Genomic DNA, 20,800 nt, shown 5'->3' with positions numbered 1-20,800 from the left:
TAAAATGGCTGAAAGACATAGAAGAAAGTGCTCAACATCTTTAGCCATCAGGGAAATGTAAATCAAAACAACTCTAAGATACCATCTTACTCCTGCCAGAATAGCTACAATCAAAAACACCAATGACAGTTTATGCTGGAGAAGATATAAAGAAAGAGGAATACTCCTCCACTCCTGATGTGAGTGCTAACTCATGCAACCACTTTGGAAATCAGTATGGCGAATCCTCAGGAAAATGAGAACCAGTCTACCACAAGATCCAGCAATTCCACTCTTAGGCATATACCCCTAAGATCCATATTCATACAACAAGAACATCTGTTCAACCATGTTCAGAACAGCATTATTTGTAAACTCCAGAACCTGGAAGCAACCTAGATGCCCCTCAGTTGAATAATGGATAGAGAAAATGTTGTAAGTTTACTCAATGGAGTACTTCTCAGCAGAAAGAAAAAAACAGTGGAATCTTGAAATTTGCAGGCAAATGGATGGAATTAGAAGAAACCATCCTGAGTGAGGTAACCCAGTCACAAAAAGACAAAAATGGTGAACACAGGAGTACCAGCCTAAAATTCACATCACCAGGGAAGCAAGGAAAATCCTAAGAGACACATCATGTTCTCCCAGAGAAGGGGAAAGTGACAAGCTCTCCTGAGTGAATTGGGAGCATGGCAGGAAGGGAGAAGAAGCTAGAAGAAAGATAGGGGGAGAAGAGGAGGGGAGAGGAGGACATGAGAGAGCAGGAAGATTTATTCAGGGGAAGAATAGAGAAGAGGAAGAAAAGAGATACCATAACAGAGGGAGCCATTATATTTAAAGATAATTCTGTCACTAGGGAAATGTCCTGAGATCTACAAGTTTGACCCCAGCTAACAATCTTAGCAACAGTTGAGAGGCTACCTTAAATACCCTTGTCTGATAATGAGAATGATGACTATGCCATCCTAGAATCTTCATCCAGTAGCTGATGGAAGCAGCAGCAGACATGAGCAGCTAAAAAATGAGCTGAACTCTGGAATCCAGTTACATAGAGGGAGGAGTGATGAGCAAAGCAGTCAAGACCAGGCTGGAGAAACCCACAGAAACAGCAAACCAGAACAAGGGGTTGCTCTTGGACCCCAGACTGATATCTGTGAAGCCAGTGTAGGACTGATCCAGACCCCTGTGAACAAGGATGTCAGTTTGGAGGTCTGGGCAATCTCTGGGTTCTCTGGTAGTGGATAGGTATTTATCCCTAGTACATGAATGGATTTCTGGAGCCCATTCCACATAGAGGGATACTCTTTCAGCCTAGACACATGGAGGAGGGTCTGGGCCCTGCTCCAAATGATATGACAGACTTTGAAGATCCCCCGTGGCAGGTCTCACCCTCTCTGGGGAGCAGAAAGGGTTTGGGATGGGGGATGGGGGTAGGGGAGGAGGAGAGTCAATGGGAATTGGGATTGACATGCAAAAGAAACTTGGTTTTAATTTTAAATTGGTCTAATTACAATTATAAAAAATTCTAAAATCATAAGACAATTCCCTTCCCTTCCCTCCCTTCCTTTTAAATGCATGTCTGTTTTGTACTTCCTCACGAGGTAGCTTCGATGAATATCTTCCCATTTTCAGTTTGCTAGGAAAACCCAGAGAAAAGAGTTTGTTATTCTGACTTTGCCTTTGAAAGTGCGCATTGGATACCTCTTCCTGTCTCTGTTCTCCTTCCATCAGTCTCAGAGTTCTGATATTTGTGATGTCCAAATAACACTCCCAGCTGAGTAACACTTAGTGTAATGAAAGCTTCTGTGCCTCACAGTTGCAGGCATTGTTTTAATAAAAAATGAGGAATCTTTCCTAAGGGGTGTCATCAAAACTATCCTAAATTTGATGACATGGATATATTAACAGATTCAAATGATGCCAGAAAAGGAGGAACTAAGTGGGCCTAAAATTTAACTGAGGCCCAGTCCTGTGCATACCACAGAAAAACTGAGGTCAATGAATTAGAGGAATGGCAATGGCTGAAAGTGAGGAATCAGCTCTGGGAATGTTCCTGGTATTGGAAGTAGGAGTCTGGATCAACTTGTACAATGAGTACTCTGCCTCCCATATTCCCCACCACTGTACCTGTAAGTGTTCTCAACCTTAATCTATTGTCTGAAGTTACATATTTTCCATTTTATGAGGATCACAAAACCCATACCATTAATTTGGAGAGGACAGGCTTTATTCAGCTTACAGTTTATAGGCCATTATTAGGTCAAGTCAAGGCAGGAATTAAATGCCTGTAGGCAAGAATTAAAAATGAGGTAACAGATGACAACCTAAGATCATCTGTCCAGCCATGGAACTGCTTACAATGGGCTGATCCCTCCCACATCAATCATTAATGAAGAACAAACTCCAAAGGACAATCCAATGGAAGTATGCTTAGGTCTGCAAATGGATGGAAGAAGTCATAAATGCTTTCACCATGTTAATAGCTGCTTACCTTCAGGCTTCTGGAGGTCATTATACATGTAACACTGGAGAAATTGGAAGAAGATAATATATGTGAAAAGAAATATTGTGAGTAAACTTAAGAAGAGACAGGAAAAATGGTTGTGAAAACTGGTTGAAAATAAAAGAATGACTAAATAGCACTAAGGACACAGATTGCTGGTAAACCTGATAGATCTGATTTTGCCATCACATAGCCTGTACATCCATCAGGGGTCACCATGAACACATGTCTTTCCAGTTAAGAGTCCCCACCTTAAGGATCAGTGAGTGAGCAGAAAGAAGGATAGAATGTACACACCAGGAGAAACTGAATCATAGCAATACAATGAAGGGCTTGCATTTGGCTTTCTTGGAGAATTTCTATCTGGAATTATATTTGGTTTCAATAATCTATTTAATGCACATAAGTTAAAGTTTTTGTAGTCAGTTGGTGTTTACAGAATGTGTATTGATTTGAGTGAGAACATTTTGGTAGTGAGGTTGGAAACATGCTCATTTCCTTTTTCATTCTACAGCATAAACATAAAGGACCACTGGAGAACCATGACTTAAAATCAATCTACTCTCAGTCTATAGTATTACTTAAAACCCAGGATAAAGTTGCACATAATTACATTTTTATATGTATGAAATTGTTTTTTCAAATATTCACAGAAATATTTGAAATTTGAAGTAATTGAGTTATCTTAGCCTGAACAGTATTCGCAAATGGTTTCCTTTGTTACATGAGTCACATATCCAAGAACTTGATGTTCATAGAGAATAGAGGAAAGTGGCTTTGAGCATACATACAAGCGAACATTTTTAAATGAAATTAACAGCAACATTGGTAATCTTCAATGACTCATTCAGCTGACATAGCACATGTTTTATATCGAATAAGTTTTCTCAATTCATTCTTCTTCATGAGATATGCATTAGTTTCTTCAGAAAAAATATACTGCTCTCTATTGGAGCTATAACATGTAAAACACAGAAATTAAAAGACACCAAATTAGACTTGTTTACATAAGAGATGGAACTTATATTTTGCCTCTCCTGATTTTGCATATTGAAGCTGTCGTTTCCTTGATCACATCCAGAGAGGTAAGGCTTTTAACAACAGGTAACAAGTCCTTGAATTGGTCTGTGGATGAGTTTCTCTGATGCTGGCAGGGAATGATTGAACGAAATTTGATAATGGGGCTTCTGTGAGTGCCCCAGGACATTTCCCAACAGGAAAGGATTATCTTGCTTGATATTTCTTGATTTCTATTCATTAGTAAAATGTCATCCATTGCCACATCTTCTTCATCCCACAGAAGTGTAAGGCCTTCTGCTTGGTTTATTTCTTGAAAAAATATTGTTTCTAGGACTGCTTTATCTACAATCCCTTTTAAATGACCTTGTATACCATAAATATAACATCTGACAATTTTATTTTTATTAAATTTCGTGGAAATTACATTTCCTATTAAAGCAACATCCTAAGTGTGAGAGCCATTATCAGCCATATTTCTGATCTTATCATCTATGGGTTATGATATTACCTTTAAAGGCATAATCACTCTTTTGCATTCTGAATTAGCATTTCCAAAATCAAAAAAATCACTGAATATGTATCTAAATTCTGGATCTTACCTCATTATATTTATAGATGAAATAATTCTTCATAAAAAATAAGTGAATAGTTTTGATGATTGACTCAGCCTTCTTTTCTGATTTTCAACCCTGTCCCAAGCATTCAAAGCTGCTAAAGAACACAGGGCCAAGGTGTGATCATCAAATCCAATCTGTCTTTGAAATTCAGCATTTTGGCTTTCACCAAGCATGGGAAATATCAGTACCTCTAGCCCTATTTCATTTTTTCCCTTTTTAAAAATTTGAATTAGAAACAAAATTGTTTTTACATGCCAATCCCAGTTCCTTCTCTCTCCCTTCCTCCCCTACCACACCCCAACTAAAACCCTACCTATCACACATCATTTCTGCTCCCCAGGGATGGTGAGGCCTCCCATAGGGGTTCATCAGAGTGTATTATATCCTTTGAGATATGGCATAGGCCCACCTCCATGTGTCTTGGTTCAGGGAGTATCCCTCTATGTGGAATGGGCTCCAAAGTTCACACCTATTCTAGGGATAAGTACTGTAGATTTCTCAAGTCTCCTTGTGAAACCCACTTTCCTGGGGTCTGAATCTGTCCCATGATGGTATCCTAGCTATCAGTCTGGGGACCAACTGTTCCCCGTTGTTCAGGTCAGCTGTTTCTGTGGGTTTCACCACCCTGGTTTGGACCCCTTTGCCCATCACTCATCCTTCTCTGCAACTGGATTCCAGTTCAATTCAGTGATTATTTGTGGGTGTCTGCTTCTAATTCCACCAGCTGCTGGATGAAGGCTTTGGATGGCATATAAGTCAGTTCAATCTCATTTATCAGGGGAGGGCATTTAAGGTAGCCTCGCCTCTGTTGCTTACATTGTTAACTAGTGTCATCTTTCTAGATCTTCAGACATTTCCCTAGTACCTGATTTCTCTGTAAACCTAAAATGTCTCCCTCTATTATACTATCTCCTTTCTTGTTTTCTTCAATTCTTCCCCTGATTCAATCTTTTTGCTCCCTCACATCATCATCACCCTCCTCTTTTCCCCTTCTCATTTTCCTAGCTCCCTCCCCCTCCTCCTGTGATACGAATTGGGTCAGGAGATCTTGTTCCTTTCCTCTTCTCCAGGGGACCATGTATGTCTCTCTTAGGGTCTTCATTGTTTACTGTTTATTGTTTTATAGGCCTAATTTCCTTGTTCTGCCATGTTCTGCACTATAACTGAGGGCCAGGTTCCAATATTCCTCTACTTAAATCTTTCCAAACTTGGGGGTAATTATATTCTGAGCGGCTCATGAATTTACTATCTGCTTCATATGTTGTGAATGCATACCATCTAATGTTCTCTTCTTTAAATCTCTTCAAATGTAACATTCCTACAAGATTTCATTTTAATTTACCAAAACCTCAGGCTTACCCATTTTCTGCTGCTCATTCTTGCATAGCAACAAGATTAAACAAAGATTTGTTTTCTAATAATCTTGGTCCATTAATCTTCAGCTTCATCATACTGTGGTTTGGTACATTCTTGTCTAAATCCCTCTGTTTGTGTCTGAGTATGCTTCTTGTTTCTGTTTCATATTTTTTCTTTTTTCCTCACTTTTTAAATTTAAATTATAAACAATCTTATTTTATATACCAATCCCATTTCCCTCTCCCTTCTATCTTCCCTACTACCCCCAACTTTCCCCTATCCTGCTGTCCCTGTCCACTACTCAGAAGAGGTGAGACTTCTCACGGATTGTCATCAAACTCTGTCACATCATTTGGGGCAGTAATGAGGTCCCCTTCCTCCACACACTGTATCTAGGTTAAGCAAGGTATCCCGCCATAATGAATGGGTTCCAAAAAGCTAGTTCATGCACAAGGGAGAAATACTGGTTCCACTGGGGGAAGCCCTGTAGACTGCACAAGGCCCCCGACTGACACTCACATTCAGCATGCCTTGTTCAGTCTTATGCACCTTCCCCTGTTTGGAGTCTGTTAGCTCCTACTTGCTCGGTCAGCTGTATCCATTTCTTACCCCGGCATGATCTTGACTCCTTTGCTCATTACTCCTCTCTCTCTAAAACTGGCCTCCAGGAGTTTGGCTCAGTGCTTAGCTGTGAATCTCTGCTTCTGTTTCCATCAGCTGCTCGAGGAAGGCTCTATGATGGCATTTGATGTAGTCATCAATCTCTTTATAGGTGTAGGGAATCTAAGGTAGACACTCCACTACTTCTCAGATTGTTAATTGGCGTCATTCCTGTGTATTTCTGGGAATTTCCCTAGTACCAGGTTTCTCATTAACCCTATAATGCTTCCCTCTATCAAGGTATCTCTTTCCTTGCTCTCCTCTTTCCTTCTCCCAACTTGACACTCCTGATTCCTCATATTCTTTCCTCTCCTCTTCCCCCTTTCTGTTTCTCCTCTCTCCCCCTCACCCCCATGATCCTAATTTACTCAAGAGATCTTGTGCCTTTCCCCTTCTCAGGGGTCCATATATGTCTCTCTTCGGGTACTCCTGGTGTCCTAGCTTCTTGGGGTTGTGTATTATAGGCCATTTATCCTTTCCTCTACGACCAATATCCACTTATAAGTGAGTACATAGTATGTTTATCTTTATGTGTCTGGGTTACCTCACTCAGGATTGTTTCTTCTTGTTCCACCAATTTGACTACAAATTTCAAGATGTCATTATTTATTATTGCTAAGTAGTATTCCATTGTGTATATGTATCATATTTTATCCATTCTTCAGTTGAGGTAGAAAATTTTCTACTCTCAAAATACTATACTAAAATCAGTTCAGTGAGAGAACTGGTGAGAAATTGTAACAAACAAAAATTTCTGCTGACAAGGGACAAGTGCTGGAATAAAAGGTGTATACCACCACTGCCTGGCTGACAATTATTTTTAAAATCCATCATTTTTACATTTTCATGATAAACATGTAAAATATGATTTCCTAGTATGACTATTTGTTTTTGTGCTCCTGCAGAATCAATTCCTATAAACTCATTAAAGATAGATCCTAATTTCTATATTTAACATTCATAAAAGAGGTATTTCTCTGTAAAATTGGTTTGAGAGGAGCAAAAGCATAGTTATTCAGCTCATAGAGGATAATTGCATACCTATCCTCATTTTCACTCCTTCTAGTGCTCCTTTAATACAGTACTGATTAAGTGTCCAGTGTCCTACAGATTGACAGATTTTATTGTGTTCTTTTCCTATAAATCACATTTTGTTTTATTATTATCTTCCCTGGCATACAAGATGCTGCATGCTTTCTGTAATCATGAGAAGTCTTCATTACTGGTTCCTCTATCTATATGGTAACACTAAACCTGACCTTTGCATATTACTCCCTAGGGAGGACCCACCCTTGCTAGTATGAGATAAAAGCTCAGTTGACATCCTGTGGCTAGTGATCAGGCTCCACAGACTGCCTATTCAAAATGAAGTTTCCTTTTCTTCTGTTGGCACTGCTGTTGTTCATGATTCCTGGTGAGGACAAATGGAAGTGAGAAAAGAGGATGGATAGGGAGGATTAACCCTGGGGCCCTCTGCTGATTACATGTATTCTGTCTATGTTTGATAAGACAAGATATATCTTGTCCTACAGGAGGGGAATATGAGGATTACATCTATTACAGGGAGGATTCAGATAGAAGATAAGTTGTTGTATGATGAATATTATGACACAGAACAGCATGATATAATTCATGCCTTGAATCCCTTTTAGGGCTTTCAATTCATTAGGTATATCAATAAAGGTATTTTAATGTATAAAGAATTATATGTAAAAATAAACATCTCATCTGAAATAAATATAAAAAAGAATACATAAGGATTTTTTATGAAGTGTGTCCTTAACATTGTACTTCTCTGTCTGTATTTCAGCTTCCAGAGGTGATGTTGTGATGACCCAAACTCCAACTTTCTTGCCTGTCAGCCTTGGAGAGCAAGTCTCCATCTCTTGCAAGTCTAGTCAGAGCTTTGTACATGGTGATGGAAACACCTATTTGAATTGGCTCCTTCAGAAGCCAGGCCAGTCTCCAAAACTTCTGATCTATAAGATTTCCACACGAGCTTCTGGGGTACCAGACAGGTTCAGTGGCAGTGGGTCAGGCACAGACTTCACACTCAAGATCAGCAGAATGGAACCTGAGGATTTTGGACTTTATTACTGCCTGCAAGCTTCACATGCTCCTCCCACAGTGATTCAGACCCTATCAAAAACATCCTTGCTTGGGGTGATGCAGCTGAGCAGTATGTTACTTATTTCTGTGTAATAGAGGTACTGTGGTGCTCCAGATTATTGCTTGAAGCTGAAGGACTTGTAGTATGAGCACCTGCATTGGCTACACCTCAAGGGTCAAGAGTCTCAGTTCTCTTTATTCACAATAACATTGAAATTGCCTCAGAAAAACCGTGAACAGGGACATTCTCAAAACCATGAATGATGGGCTGAGTGAAAACCCATTTTGATTATATACAGATTCTCTGCTGTCTTTATTCAAAATTATCCTGTGAAGCAGACAGAAAGTGAGACACATCCCTTCTTTAACCTGTCTCCTGAACTATATAATTAATTCATTTTTACATTTGTGCTTTGACTTAAATTCCATTTTATTATTATAACTATTGCATATTCTATTTCCATTTGTTTTCTCTTTATGTAAAGTATGATTTGGACTCTGTAAGTTAAGACTCTGTTGTTACTGGTGAATTTTTTTTTGTTTCTGATGAACAACTAGTTCTTTTTATCTCCATTCAGCTGTTTTTACCATTTTGACTCCATATTTTTTCCAAGCACATGAACAGTTACTGATGAGTTGCAAAATATCCATGATACCATTTTCTGGATGTTTTTATTATTTTATTCTATTGTTTGAATATGTTTCTGATTTTGTGTTTTCATATATAGACAAAATTTTAATTGCTCTTCTACAGTTATGTAAACTTAATGATTTTAGTATAAATGTATTTTCAGTTTAAATTATAATTTTTTCTTTTTCCGAAGTGTGCTTATGTTTCTTTCATTTCTTAAATTTTCTGCTAATTGTATTTTTTGGGCGTGTCAGGGAACTTTTTGTTGTTATTTCATGTTAGACCTTTGGCTATATTGCCCAATTACCTCCTACCTTGATATTTTAATTAAGAAATTGTGTCAGTTTAGTAGAATTCCCATCAACGTATCTTATCCCTTCATGCTTTTCTCTCTGTTTCTCTCTCTCTCTCTCTTTCCCTCTGTATTTTCTATTTGCCCTGACATTTAATATTTTGGACAGGTGCTTTGCACTGAAATGACTTGAGAGTCTTTGAGCTTCCAGGAACTACATGTTCAGACAGAGCTTCATTACCTATATTTACTTTTTTTACACATCTTTCCAAAAACTCAGTAACATAACTTTGTATGCATTCAGTGTTGTTCTATATATGGCCTGGTTGGTCATTTCATTATTTTGTTTTATTTTAATTTATTTTAGAAATTTAAAAAGATAAATAAAGACAATTTTTAGAATTTCAGTTTTACTCCCAATTATCTTCTTCCCTCTAACTCTGAAACTCTTATTCTCGAAAACCTCCGTCAAGAGTAATGATTTTGTTTTGAGTCAGTGAGTTAATTTTCTTGGCTTCAATTATGAGTTGGGTATTATGTAATGGAACATAGCAGAATTTTCATACTAATGGCAAGAATGTTACAATGCTGAAGAGAGTGCATAACCTTTCTCAGAAGCCATTAATACTAATAGTCTGTTACTATATCAGGTGTTCTTAGAAAAAATCTGAGTATCTCCTGGAAGTAAGTAATTGTCAATAGCTTCTTTGTTCAGGACAGCTTGTCTTTACCATCTATCTCAATTTTCCATGCTGAGATTTGGTCTGGCCTGACCAAATATTAAGATTTTTAGAGATCTTTTTAGTAGCTACCTTTGAAAATAGGATATGAAAAATCAGGTGACCATGGGTGTGTGGATTTATGTCTGGATTTTTATTTGATCCATTAATAAATGTCTGTTTTTTCTACCAATACCATGAGTCATTGAAGCATTTTCAACAAATGGTATGGATATAAATTGATGTCTGCATGTACAAGAATGAAAATCAATCAGTATTTATCATCTTGTGCAAAGCTCAATTCCAAGTGGATCAATGATCTCAACATTAAACCAGACACACTTAATCTGGTAGGATAAAATTTAGGGAAGAGCATTGAATGCTTAGACATAGGACACAATTCCTGAAAAGAACACTGATAGCCCAGGCACTCAGTTCAAAAATAATAAATAGAATCTGATGAAAATGAAAAACTTCTGCAAGGCAAAGGACATTGTCAACAGGCCAAAACATCAGCCCACAGCATGGCAAAATATTTTTATCAACTCCACATCAAATAGAGAGATAATATACAAAATATGTAAATAATTCAAGAAGGTAAATGTCAACAAACTAAGTAATCCAGTTAAAAATGGAGTACATATGTAAACAGAAAATTCTCAATAGAGGAGTTTGAAATGGCTGAGAAACACTTAAATAAATGTTCAAAATACTTAGCCATCAGGGAAATTCAAAACAAACTACTTCAAATGTTCATCTCTCTCTTTTTTTTTTTGGTTTTTCAAGACAGGCTTTTTCTGTGGCTTTGGAGGCTGTACTGGAACTAGGTTTTGTAGACCAAGCTGGTCTTGAACTCACAGAGATATGCCAGTCTCTGCCTTCCAAGTGCTGGGATTAAAAGAGTGCACCACAACCACCAGGCTCAAATGTTCATCTTATTCCTTATAGAATTCCAAATATAAAAACCTCAAGTGACAGTTCATGTTGTCATGGATGTGGAGTAAGGTAAATACTTAATTGCTGGTGTGAGGGCAATGTTTTTCAGCCACTACAGAAATCAATATGGCAGTTCCTCAGAAAATTGGAAATCAATCCATCTCAAGATCCACCTAATTCTTTTGGTCATATACCCAAAGGATGCTCCATCCTACATAAGGACACTTCATAGCAGCTTTATTCATAATACCTAGAAACTGGAAATTACCCAGATGTCCCTCAACTGAAGAATGTGTTATATTCACACAATGAAGTATTAACCAGCTGATAGAAAAAAAAAACTGACAACCGGAAATTTGCAGGCTAATATATGGAACTAGAAACCATCCCAAGGGAGGTAACTGTGACCTAGAAAGACAAACATGATATGTATTCACTGATAACTGGATTTAGCTATTAAGGAATGTATAATCACTCTTCAATCCACAGACCTAGAGAGGCTGGACAACAATGAAGGCTTTAATAGAGACCCATTGTTCTATTTGGGAAGGGGAAATAGAATAGATCCTGCGGGTGAATTGGGAAGGGGAAAGGATGGACATGGGAACAGGAGGGATCATGTGGAACAGCAAGGGACAGAGAGAAATAGTACAAAGACAGACTACTGGAATATGGAGCATTTATGGTGCATGTGTAAACTTAGTGCAGTGGAATCTTCATGGAACCTATGACAGTGACCCTAGGGAGGATTCATGTGGTGGCAACACAGCCATGAAAACTTTCATCCACAGTTTTACTATAACAATACCCAGCCAAATTCTTGTCTAAGTTGGGGTCCAAGTAAGGAGAGGAATCCCATGTCTGACACTGCCTGAATGGCAAGGAAAATGAAACTGAATGGCATAGAGACCTAGGGTAGAATCAACAGTGAGGCTTTCTCTGGCAGCTGATGTGAGGAGCTCCAGAGACCCACACCCAAACATAGGCTGATCTGAGGAACTCCAAGGCAGTAGGGATGAAGATTACAGTAACCAAGATGGTCAGGAAACAAGAATACAGTTAACATAATCAATAAACAGGGCTTATGGGGGCTTGCAGAGACTGATGCAACAATCACCGGGCCTGCATAAGGTTTCATTAGGTAATTGGCATCCATGCTGTGGTTATTTAGGACAGTTTTGTGGGGGGAATTCTAAATGTGAGATAAGAGGTGTCTCTGACTTTTTGACCACTCTTGGGAACTTTTCCCTTCTCCTGGGTTGCCTCATCCAGTCTTGATAGGAGGGCTTGTTTCTAATCATGTTGCATCTTGTTCTGCTATTCTCTGTTCTCATCTCTGGGAGGCCTCCTCTTTTATGAAGGAAAATTTAGAATCGTTGGATCCAGAGGAGAAGGTGGCTGGGGTTTTCTAGGAGGAGTGGATGGAGGGAAGGCTTTGTGTGTGATGTATTGTATGAGAGAAAAAAAAAGAATATGAGGACTAAGTGACATGAAATCTAAAATACTTTTGCTATATTATGGCATCTATAAAATGTCTTCATGATTTTATTTCTGCAGGTTACTTGAATTTTGGTATTAGGTATACATGTTTTCAGTGTGGCTCTTCTAGTAACCACAAATATCTTTCCAATCACTCCATTCCTTGTTGCTTCAAAATGCACTAGAATGTTCTTCCTGCAATTCTACCATTAGTGGGAGGCATAACTCTTTTCTTTTTAATTAGAGGGATTGCAACTCGGCATCTCATTTTTTGTGAGGACTTCAAGTGATCAAGCCTTTTAATTTTTCCTTTTTTCTTTTCAAATAATTATACCCTCATAGGAAACTGTCACGAACTTATAGATAGGACTTATTTACCTTATACACTGCCTTCTCTTGGGATGATATTTTCTACAAGGATGTAAATGAGGAAATTGGAAGAATTTTCTTGTTAGTAATGAACTCATTTGCACTGGTTTATGAGGATGTCATGTGTGCATGTGGGGTCTCTCTAGGCATAATTGTCACATTGTCTGTTGTCTGAACCATAATCTTGGGTTTATCTGCACTGTTACTACTAAACTGCCAGTTTAGACCCTTTAAGGTCATATAATCCCTACACTCACTGCAAGCACTATAGAAAAGACTATGCAATGCATACAATTTCACATTGACTTATTTTACTTGAGATTCTTCCAAGTTGTGTGTATGAATAATTATCTTATACTTGGTTAAAAGTAGAAACGATGGTATCAAAAAGTCCAGTTTATCTGTTTAGCAGATGAAGAACATTTAAGCAGTTACTCAAATTCAGCAACTTCTGGAAGACTTTTATGTATATAATTAACATCCTGTCCATAGTTTCTCCTCCCACTTCTCCTCTCAGTTCTCCTCCCTGTCCCCACCCTCCCAATCTACTCTTCCTCCATTTGTGTTAAGACTGGGCAAGGCAATTCAGTATGCGTAGTAGGATCCCAAAAACCAATAGAAGGGTCAGAGTCAGTCCCTGCTCCCAATGTTAGGAATCCCACAAAGCTACACAATTATAACATATGTATATTGTGCCTAGATTAGTCCCATGTAGGATACCTGGTGTCAGTTATGTCTCTGTTATCCACTGTGAGCCAGTTTAGTTGATTCTGTGGGTTATCTTGTGGTGCTCCTGACCCTTCTGTATCCTAAAATCCTCTCCTAGAGGATTCCACAAGCTCTGCCTAATGTTTGCTGTGAGTCTGCATCTGTTTTCATCAGGTGCTTGATGAAGCCTTTCTGATGACAATTGGGTTAAGCAACAATCTAGAATATAGCAGGATATCATTAGGCATCATTACACTGACATTTTTCTTCAGTATTTTTTGTTCTATCCTATGTCTCTGTATCATTCTGTCTGTTTTTTTTTTCTGGTGCTCCAGGATGTTTCAGTGTTGGACTTACTCCCCTGGCATGGTTTTATGTTTGACTAGTCATTGGCTAGCCACTCCCTCAAATTTTAGTCCAACCTTTCTCTAGGCAAGACATACTGTAGGTGTGTCTAGGTTTGTGTATCAAGTTCTCCACTTGAAATCTTGCCTGGTCACTGGAGATGGCTAATTGAGACTATGCTTCTGTTATTTCTAGGACTTTTAGCTGGAGTCATCCTTGTGCATTCCTGGCCATTCCCCTGTGACAGGTTTCTACCTGACAGAGATATCTCCCTTTTCAGTATCACTTACAGTATTCTTGCCTTCATCTACCCCCATCAACCTAATAGCTCATGTTCTCATCACCACCTACCTTCTGGCCACTCATGAAGTCTCTTCTATTTCCCCTTACCAGAGAACTCTGGGCATCCTCACTTGAACCCTATTTATGATGTACTCTCTCTGGTTCTGTAGACTGTAGCACAGTTATCCTTTTTTGTACAGCTTATATCCATTTATGAGTGAGTGGATACCATGTTTGTATTTTTAAAATAAATTTATTTTACATCCTTGCCTTAATTTCTGCTCCATCCTCTTCTTCCAGTCCCTCCCCCAGCCTCTGTTCCCACTCCTAAACCAATTTATCCTCCATTTCTGATCAGGTAATGACAAATCTCCCATAGGTATGAACAAAGCATGGCATATCAAGTTTCAGCATAACTAAGAATCTCTCCATGTATTAAGGCTTGATAAGGTGACACAACTTGAGGACTAGAGTTCCAAAAGCCAGTATAAGTGTTAGAGGAAGCCCCTTCTCCCACTGTTAGGTGGATATGGGTTACTTCACTAGGGACAATTTTTAGTCCCATCCATTTGCTTGCAAACTTCAAGATGTTTTTAACAGCTGAGTAATAATTCATTGTGTAAATGTACCACACATTTCTTTATCCATTGTTCAGTTGAGGGACATCTAGGTTGTTCTAGAAGAACCTTTTTGAAGCATTTTTCAAGGGGTATTGTGTCAAAATTAGTCTTTATTTCTCTGCAAAATTATCCAAGAATTATTTTAGCAGAATTGTTGAGTGACTTTTCTTCATTGGTAGAAAGATTTGACAAGGTGATTTTTACTGCTATCACTTCATAGTCTGATTAACAATATCATTTATCCACTTCTCTTGAATATTTATAATCAGGATGCTAACACTGTATTTTGAATTGTGTCATTTCATAGCTACATATAGATTGAACATGGCTTTCTTTACCAACTAACTTTGTTTAACATATTTAAAAAACGGTGTCTTCTCTATGTTCTATTCAGGAAATTATCCATGCCTATCTTTTCCCATGATCTGATTAGACTGTTACATAATGCATGGTATGGTTTTATTCATTTTGAATTTGGTTGTTCTTTTTTACATTTTGAATAGCAGTCCCTTGTTGAATACATAATTTCCATGCACCATATTTGAGCCTGAAATTTATCACTCTATTCATCAGCTAGGTTCTTTTTTAGGCATAATTTCTTTTTTTAAACATTGAAGTCTAAGTAAGTAATATTTCCTTTTATGCATTTGGGATTATGTCAGCAAATCACAACCTCAATTCAACATGCAAACTCTGGTCTCTGGTTTTGTTAGCACATGTTCACTGAAGAGTTTTTATCTGATTCAGTTCTGGATTTGATGTATAATCACTTTTGTTACAGTAAATACACACTTAGAGGCATTTTAATCCATTCTTTCTACACATTCACTGTCTTGGAACTTTTTATAAAGTTATTTAGTATTACTCTCCATAAATTTTTATTACTATATCATTTCATATAAAATGGGACTATTCATGATGTGTTCTTTTATTTTCTTACACAGATTATTTTCTACTGTGCAGCATTTTTGTTTAAGAAGAATTTACTGCTTATAATTCCACAGTTTCATTTATTTTTCCTTATATATTGATGTGCATATAATTACATATATGTGTTTATAACACATATGTGTTCATAACATATATGTGTGAATATCTGTGTAATGATAAATCTTTCCACCAAGCTGCCTGAACCCCTCCACAATGTGGGTGCCCAAAATAACACAGACAGACTTATATTTGGTACAATGCTGCTGGCCAATGACTATGATTTTTTATATGCTTGCTCTGTTTTAAGTACCAACCATAGTCATTAATCTACATATTTATAAAGACTTATCTTATGAAGGAGGCTGGCAGCATGAGTCCTCTTCCCAGAATCACATTGGCAGCTCCATAGAGAACAGAGGAGGAGGAAGAGAGCAATTACCTGCTTGTCCCTGCTTACAATGTGAGTCTGCCTGTTATGTCACATCCTGCCTGGATCACAAGATTTGTCTTTACTACAAATTCTCCTTGACTCCTAGTCCTGCATAACTTGTTTCTCTATTGGCCAACAGTACTTTATCAACCAATAAGACAATCATATAAAAAGAAGTACATCCCCCATCATCTTCTCCTTTCTGTCTAAATAAAAAGAAGACTTTTAACATTAACATAGTAAAATATATAACAAGACTGTTATCAAGTAAGAACTATGGTTATGATATTTAGTTCATTAACATTTAGCAAGATTTAAAGAAAATATTTTATCATCTATCCTGTCTTTGTGAGTTCAAGGTCTTATATGTAGCTTATCTTTTATAGTAACTAAGGAAAACTATAACCATAACTATCTGTCTTCAACTCCATGAAAGACCACATATAGATAATATATAAACTCTAGATCTGATAGAGACATCTCACTATCTGGACAGTCACCTGAAGTTCCTCTGTAACTTTGGGCCATAAATCTTCAGCCTATAGGCCACAGTGTGTCTGGCAGACTTCTCAGTGAAGCAGGAACCCTTAAGGACCGTTCATCTTGTTTTGTAAGTTTAGCAGCAACTTTCTTTTGGATCCTGTATATCCAGTTTATACAGCAACAAACAGTCCATGCAAGGGCAGTTTCTTGCCCAGATGGCTTATCTTGCCATGTTGAAAGCAAACTCCATATTGAGATTCACTGATGCCCATCCTCCTTTCTGATGTAACTGGTGTGCCAGGAGCAGTTGTGTCTCACTGTCATGAAAAACTCTAAACCATTTAAATGCTATATATTCTGTAGGTCTTTGAATGGTTTGAAGAATATCCATCCATCTCAAATACACCTCTATATATCGAGAAAACCTAAGGAACCTAATTATAAGTTTTGACTATCATAGATGACTATATAATCTGTATTTAATTATGTATTACAATTCAAAAGATCTGTATAAACACAATAGCAAACAACTGGATAAACAACAAAATTAACCATAAATTTGTGTCAATAAATGAAAATCCATACCAATGTAAATATTCATTTCTATATTCTATTCCACTTTTTTCCTTTAAAAAGAGATTAACTGTGATCATTACCATTTATAACCAACCACATTTAAATGAAAATCAACATTTAAAAAATTATTTAGGAATTTGTGCATCATTCATTCCAAAATGCACACGTACACCATGTGGGCCTTAATTTAGAGTATATTCTGGTTATGTTACCATCCAGAGAATACCCTTCAGGGATTCTGATGAAGAGGGAAGATATTATATTAGAATGAATATTTTGCCACATAAAAGGAATAAAAAGTTAAAGACATACATAGAAAATATTTCCGATTTGATTCTAAGAGGCAAATTAAGACATCATCAACTGACTGGAAAAGATGCAATGGAAATTATAGCAACTTTAACTAATGAGGAATTTCTCCTTATGGAAGGACAATGAATACTGGCTTTTACTGACTTTTTGGGAACAATTAGCCAAAATTATCCCCAAACTGACAGAATTAACAGCATAAAATAGACAGCATGTATCCTTCTAACTATTGTAAGAAAAACTACTATCTGCAGTTCTTACCTTCTACACTGATTCGAACAAATCAGGTAAGGTAGGATATCAATCAAGAGATGTAAGTAAAGTAGTTCAAAGTCCATATACCTCTGTACAGAGGGCAGAATTGATACAATTCTTATGGTACTCATGGATTTTACAGAGCCTCTTAATATAGTTACTGATTCTCAATATGCAGGGCTTAATGTGTTACACACTGATACTGCAGAATTCATTCCTGACAATACAGAACTAACTTCACTGCTTATACAATTACACGATACAATCACAAACAGGATTAATCCTATATGTATAAAACACATATCAAATCCCACTCCAGACACAATTTTGTAACAAAAAATCTTTTTGCCAAGCCACCTGAGCCCTGCCATGTGGGCACCTAAAATAACACAGAGACTGATATTAGGTACAATGCTGCTGGCCAATGACAAGGATTTCTTATATGCTTACTCTGTCTTAAATATCAACCATAGCCATTAATCTATATATTTATAAAGACTTATGGAGGGCACTGGAGGCATAGGTCCTCTTCCTGGGAGCACATGGTGGCTCCACAGCAAAGACAACCATTTCCTGCTTGTCCCTGCTTACATTCAAGTCTGCCTGCTATGTCACTTCCTGCCTGTGTCCCTTTACTACATTTCACAGAATCCTCCTTGCCTCCTAGTCCTGCCTAACTTTCTTCCCTATTAGCCAACAGTACATTATTTATCAATCAATAAGACAAGCATATACATAGAAGGACTTCCCCTATCTTATCTGTCAATATGTGATTCTGTGTGAAAATTCACAGGAATATTTTGATTCTTTTGGAATTCCTTATTCAACTGTCTTCATATACACCTTGGTAAAGAAATTGGTGTATTAAAATATAGTTTATTAATTTTGTTTTAGAAATAATCATAATTTTGTAGTTGCTCATCCTCATTTTTCTCCTATTTGACAGAAATTACCATATCAATTTTCAAATCTTGAATCTATCACATAAAAATAGAGATCTATAGTAAAGAGAAATATTGTATGCAAGATGCAACTCACAGCAGTTACACTGGAAACCTACTTACTTGCTCTTTTTTAGGGAAAATAAAATGTAAAATTATGAGTGTCAGGCATTGGTGGTGCAAGTCTGTAATCCTAACACTCAGAAGACAGAGGCAGGTGGATGTCTGTCAGTTCAAGGCCACCCTGGTCTCCAGAGTAAGGATAGGCTCCAAAGCTACACAGAAAAATCCTGTCTCAAAAAAAAAAAAAAACAAGAAAATGAAAAATCATGGCCTTTATTCTAGATAGATGCATTTTAGTAAAGTGTGATGAATTTCCAATAGAGTGTGTGTATTTGTTAACATCATATGACTGTAGAATTGATAATAAGGATATTTGGCATGCAGACAGGAGTCATATTTATGAGTTGATTATCTTAACTCTCTCTATCACAAATGATGGGATATTGTGAGGGGAAAGAGGGACAATTTCAGTTACATCAATGTGACCTCACCCTCTGTTGGGTCAATATAACAATGAAACTTGAAAAGCACAGTCTGGTGCAGAAGACTAGAAGAGAGGAAACATTTTGAATGTAGGCTCATAAGCAATAGCACAGCTGTGAAGAAACACCAAGTACAGACTCTATGTGGCCATTCACAATGTCTATTCACCTCTGCTTCCCCAACCATTTTCATATTCAATATAATTTGCATTACCACATCAAACTCTCTGATGATATGTAATGCTTGCTGTCAAGCTGAGTAGGAAACTGGCTAGCACCCACAGTCATGCTCTTGTTCCAATCTCAGTTCGGCAACTTCCTCCTCCTCTGGATCACTGGTAAGGAAAATAGTTGTTATTCTTCATGACTTTCATTAAGTGTTTATAATCATCACAAAGTTATATAGTATCCAAAAATGTTGAGTCTTTATTGTATAAGAATATGTTACTTTTGGTTTGTCTTTCTTATTTTTCTTCCATTAACAGATTCCAGGCATCCATTCAGATGCTGCTGCAGATTACTTCTTTCAGCAAAATGATAACGTGTCTCACACAGTGATATATTCTCTTATAGAATCCTGCAGATGCTGTCTGTATTACTGCCATAGCTGCTCCTGAAACTGTTCAGTGTGCAAAAAAAATTTTGTCAGGCTTTGGTGTTTATTATATCCAGCACATACATTATTACTTCATTTTTCAATTTATCTAGCCTCCACAGCCCCTTATTCTGTTCTTGACATACTTCACTTTGAAAAGACTGAAACATCTTTTACATCATTTTCTAGTGAAGTCATTAACATGCTGTATTGCAAGGGTAAGTTACTTTTCACTACCACACTCATTTCCACCTGTGAGATCAAATCAAAGCACTAATAAATCTGGTTTAGACTGTAGATGGCATTGGTAAGTCTTCTTTTTTCATTCATCAAATACCAGGAAATGGGCATCTTAATGGAGGCAATATTTATTGATCTTGCTTCATGGTTCAAAGGATACAGATTATTATGGTGGAACAGAAAATCTATTCAAGAAAATTATAGAAGGAAGTTTTCCTGACCTAAAGAAGGACATGCATATGAAGGCACAAGAATCTTAGAGAACACCAAATAGACTATACCAAACAAAAGTCGCCTAGCCACATAATAATGAAAACACCAAACATACAGAATAAAGAAACAATATTAAGAGCTGCAAAGGAAAAAGTCCAAGCAACATACAAAGGCAGACCTATCAGAATCACACCTGACTTCTCAATGGAAACTCTGAAAGCCAGAAGGTTCTGGATAGACTTTCTGCAGATACTAAGAAACCATGTATGTCTTTTTCATTTATTCCAGGGTTCTAGATCTTACATGAATGCTGAGATTTCTGTGAGGTTTCTTTATACACATATCAAATTTCTATAATTAGTCAAGCTAAGATTATAATTTAGAAAATTAAAATTTTATTACATTTTTGTCCTCATGATGTGATTTGTTTCTAACTCACCAGACAAAGATTTCCTCCAATGTTCCACTTTTTATTCAAAATAATTTAGATCATAATAATATTTGAAAAGGACAGTACTATTTAACCCTTTAAGGAACGATGTCCCTTTCCTTTAATTACTAAACACTAGCTCTGTTATAGTGTTGATTATAAGGATAAGGATTTTGTCCTAACACTGGTATATTAAGTGTTTATGTAGCTCAATAACCAAATTACCAG

The 20,800-nt window shown here is 37.2% G+C and overlaps 1 gene segment (V, D, J or C); it reads left to right on the top strand.

The window, feature by feature from the left end:
* The first annotated feature begins 7,500 nt into the window (after positions 1 to 7,500).
* On the top strand, positions 7,501 to 8,337 carry LOC103158772. The segment is given in 2 exon segments: positions 7,501 to 7,549; positions 7,946 to 8,337. Coding segments are annotated over 2 exon segments (441 nt in total).
* The last annotated feature ends 12,463 nt before the right edge of the window (positions 8,338 to 20,800 follow it).

Source organism: Cricetulus griseus, unplaced genomic scaffold, assembly GCF_003668045.3.
Source record: "Cricetulus griseus strain 17A/GY unplaced genomic scaffold, alternate assembly CriGri-PICRH-1.0 unplaced_scaffold_40, whole genome shotgun sequence".
Taxonomy (NCBI): Eukaryota; Metazoa; Chordata; class Mammalia; order Rodentia; family Cricetidae; genus Cricetulus; species Cricetulus griseus.
Note: the sequence above shows the minus strand (reverse complement) of the source record. Positions and strands in the feature narration are given on the sequence as shown.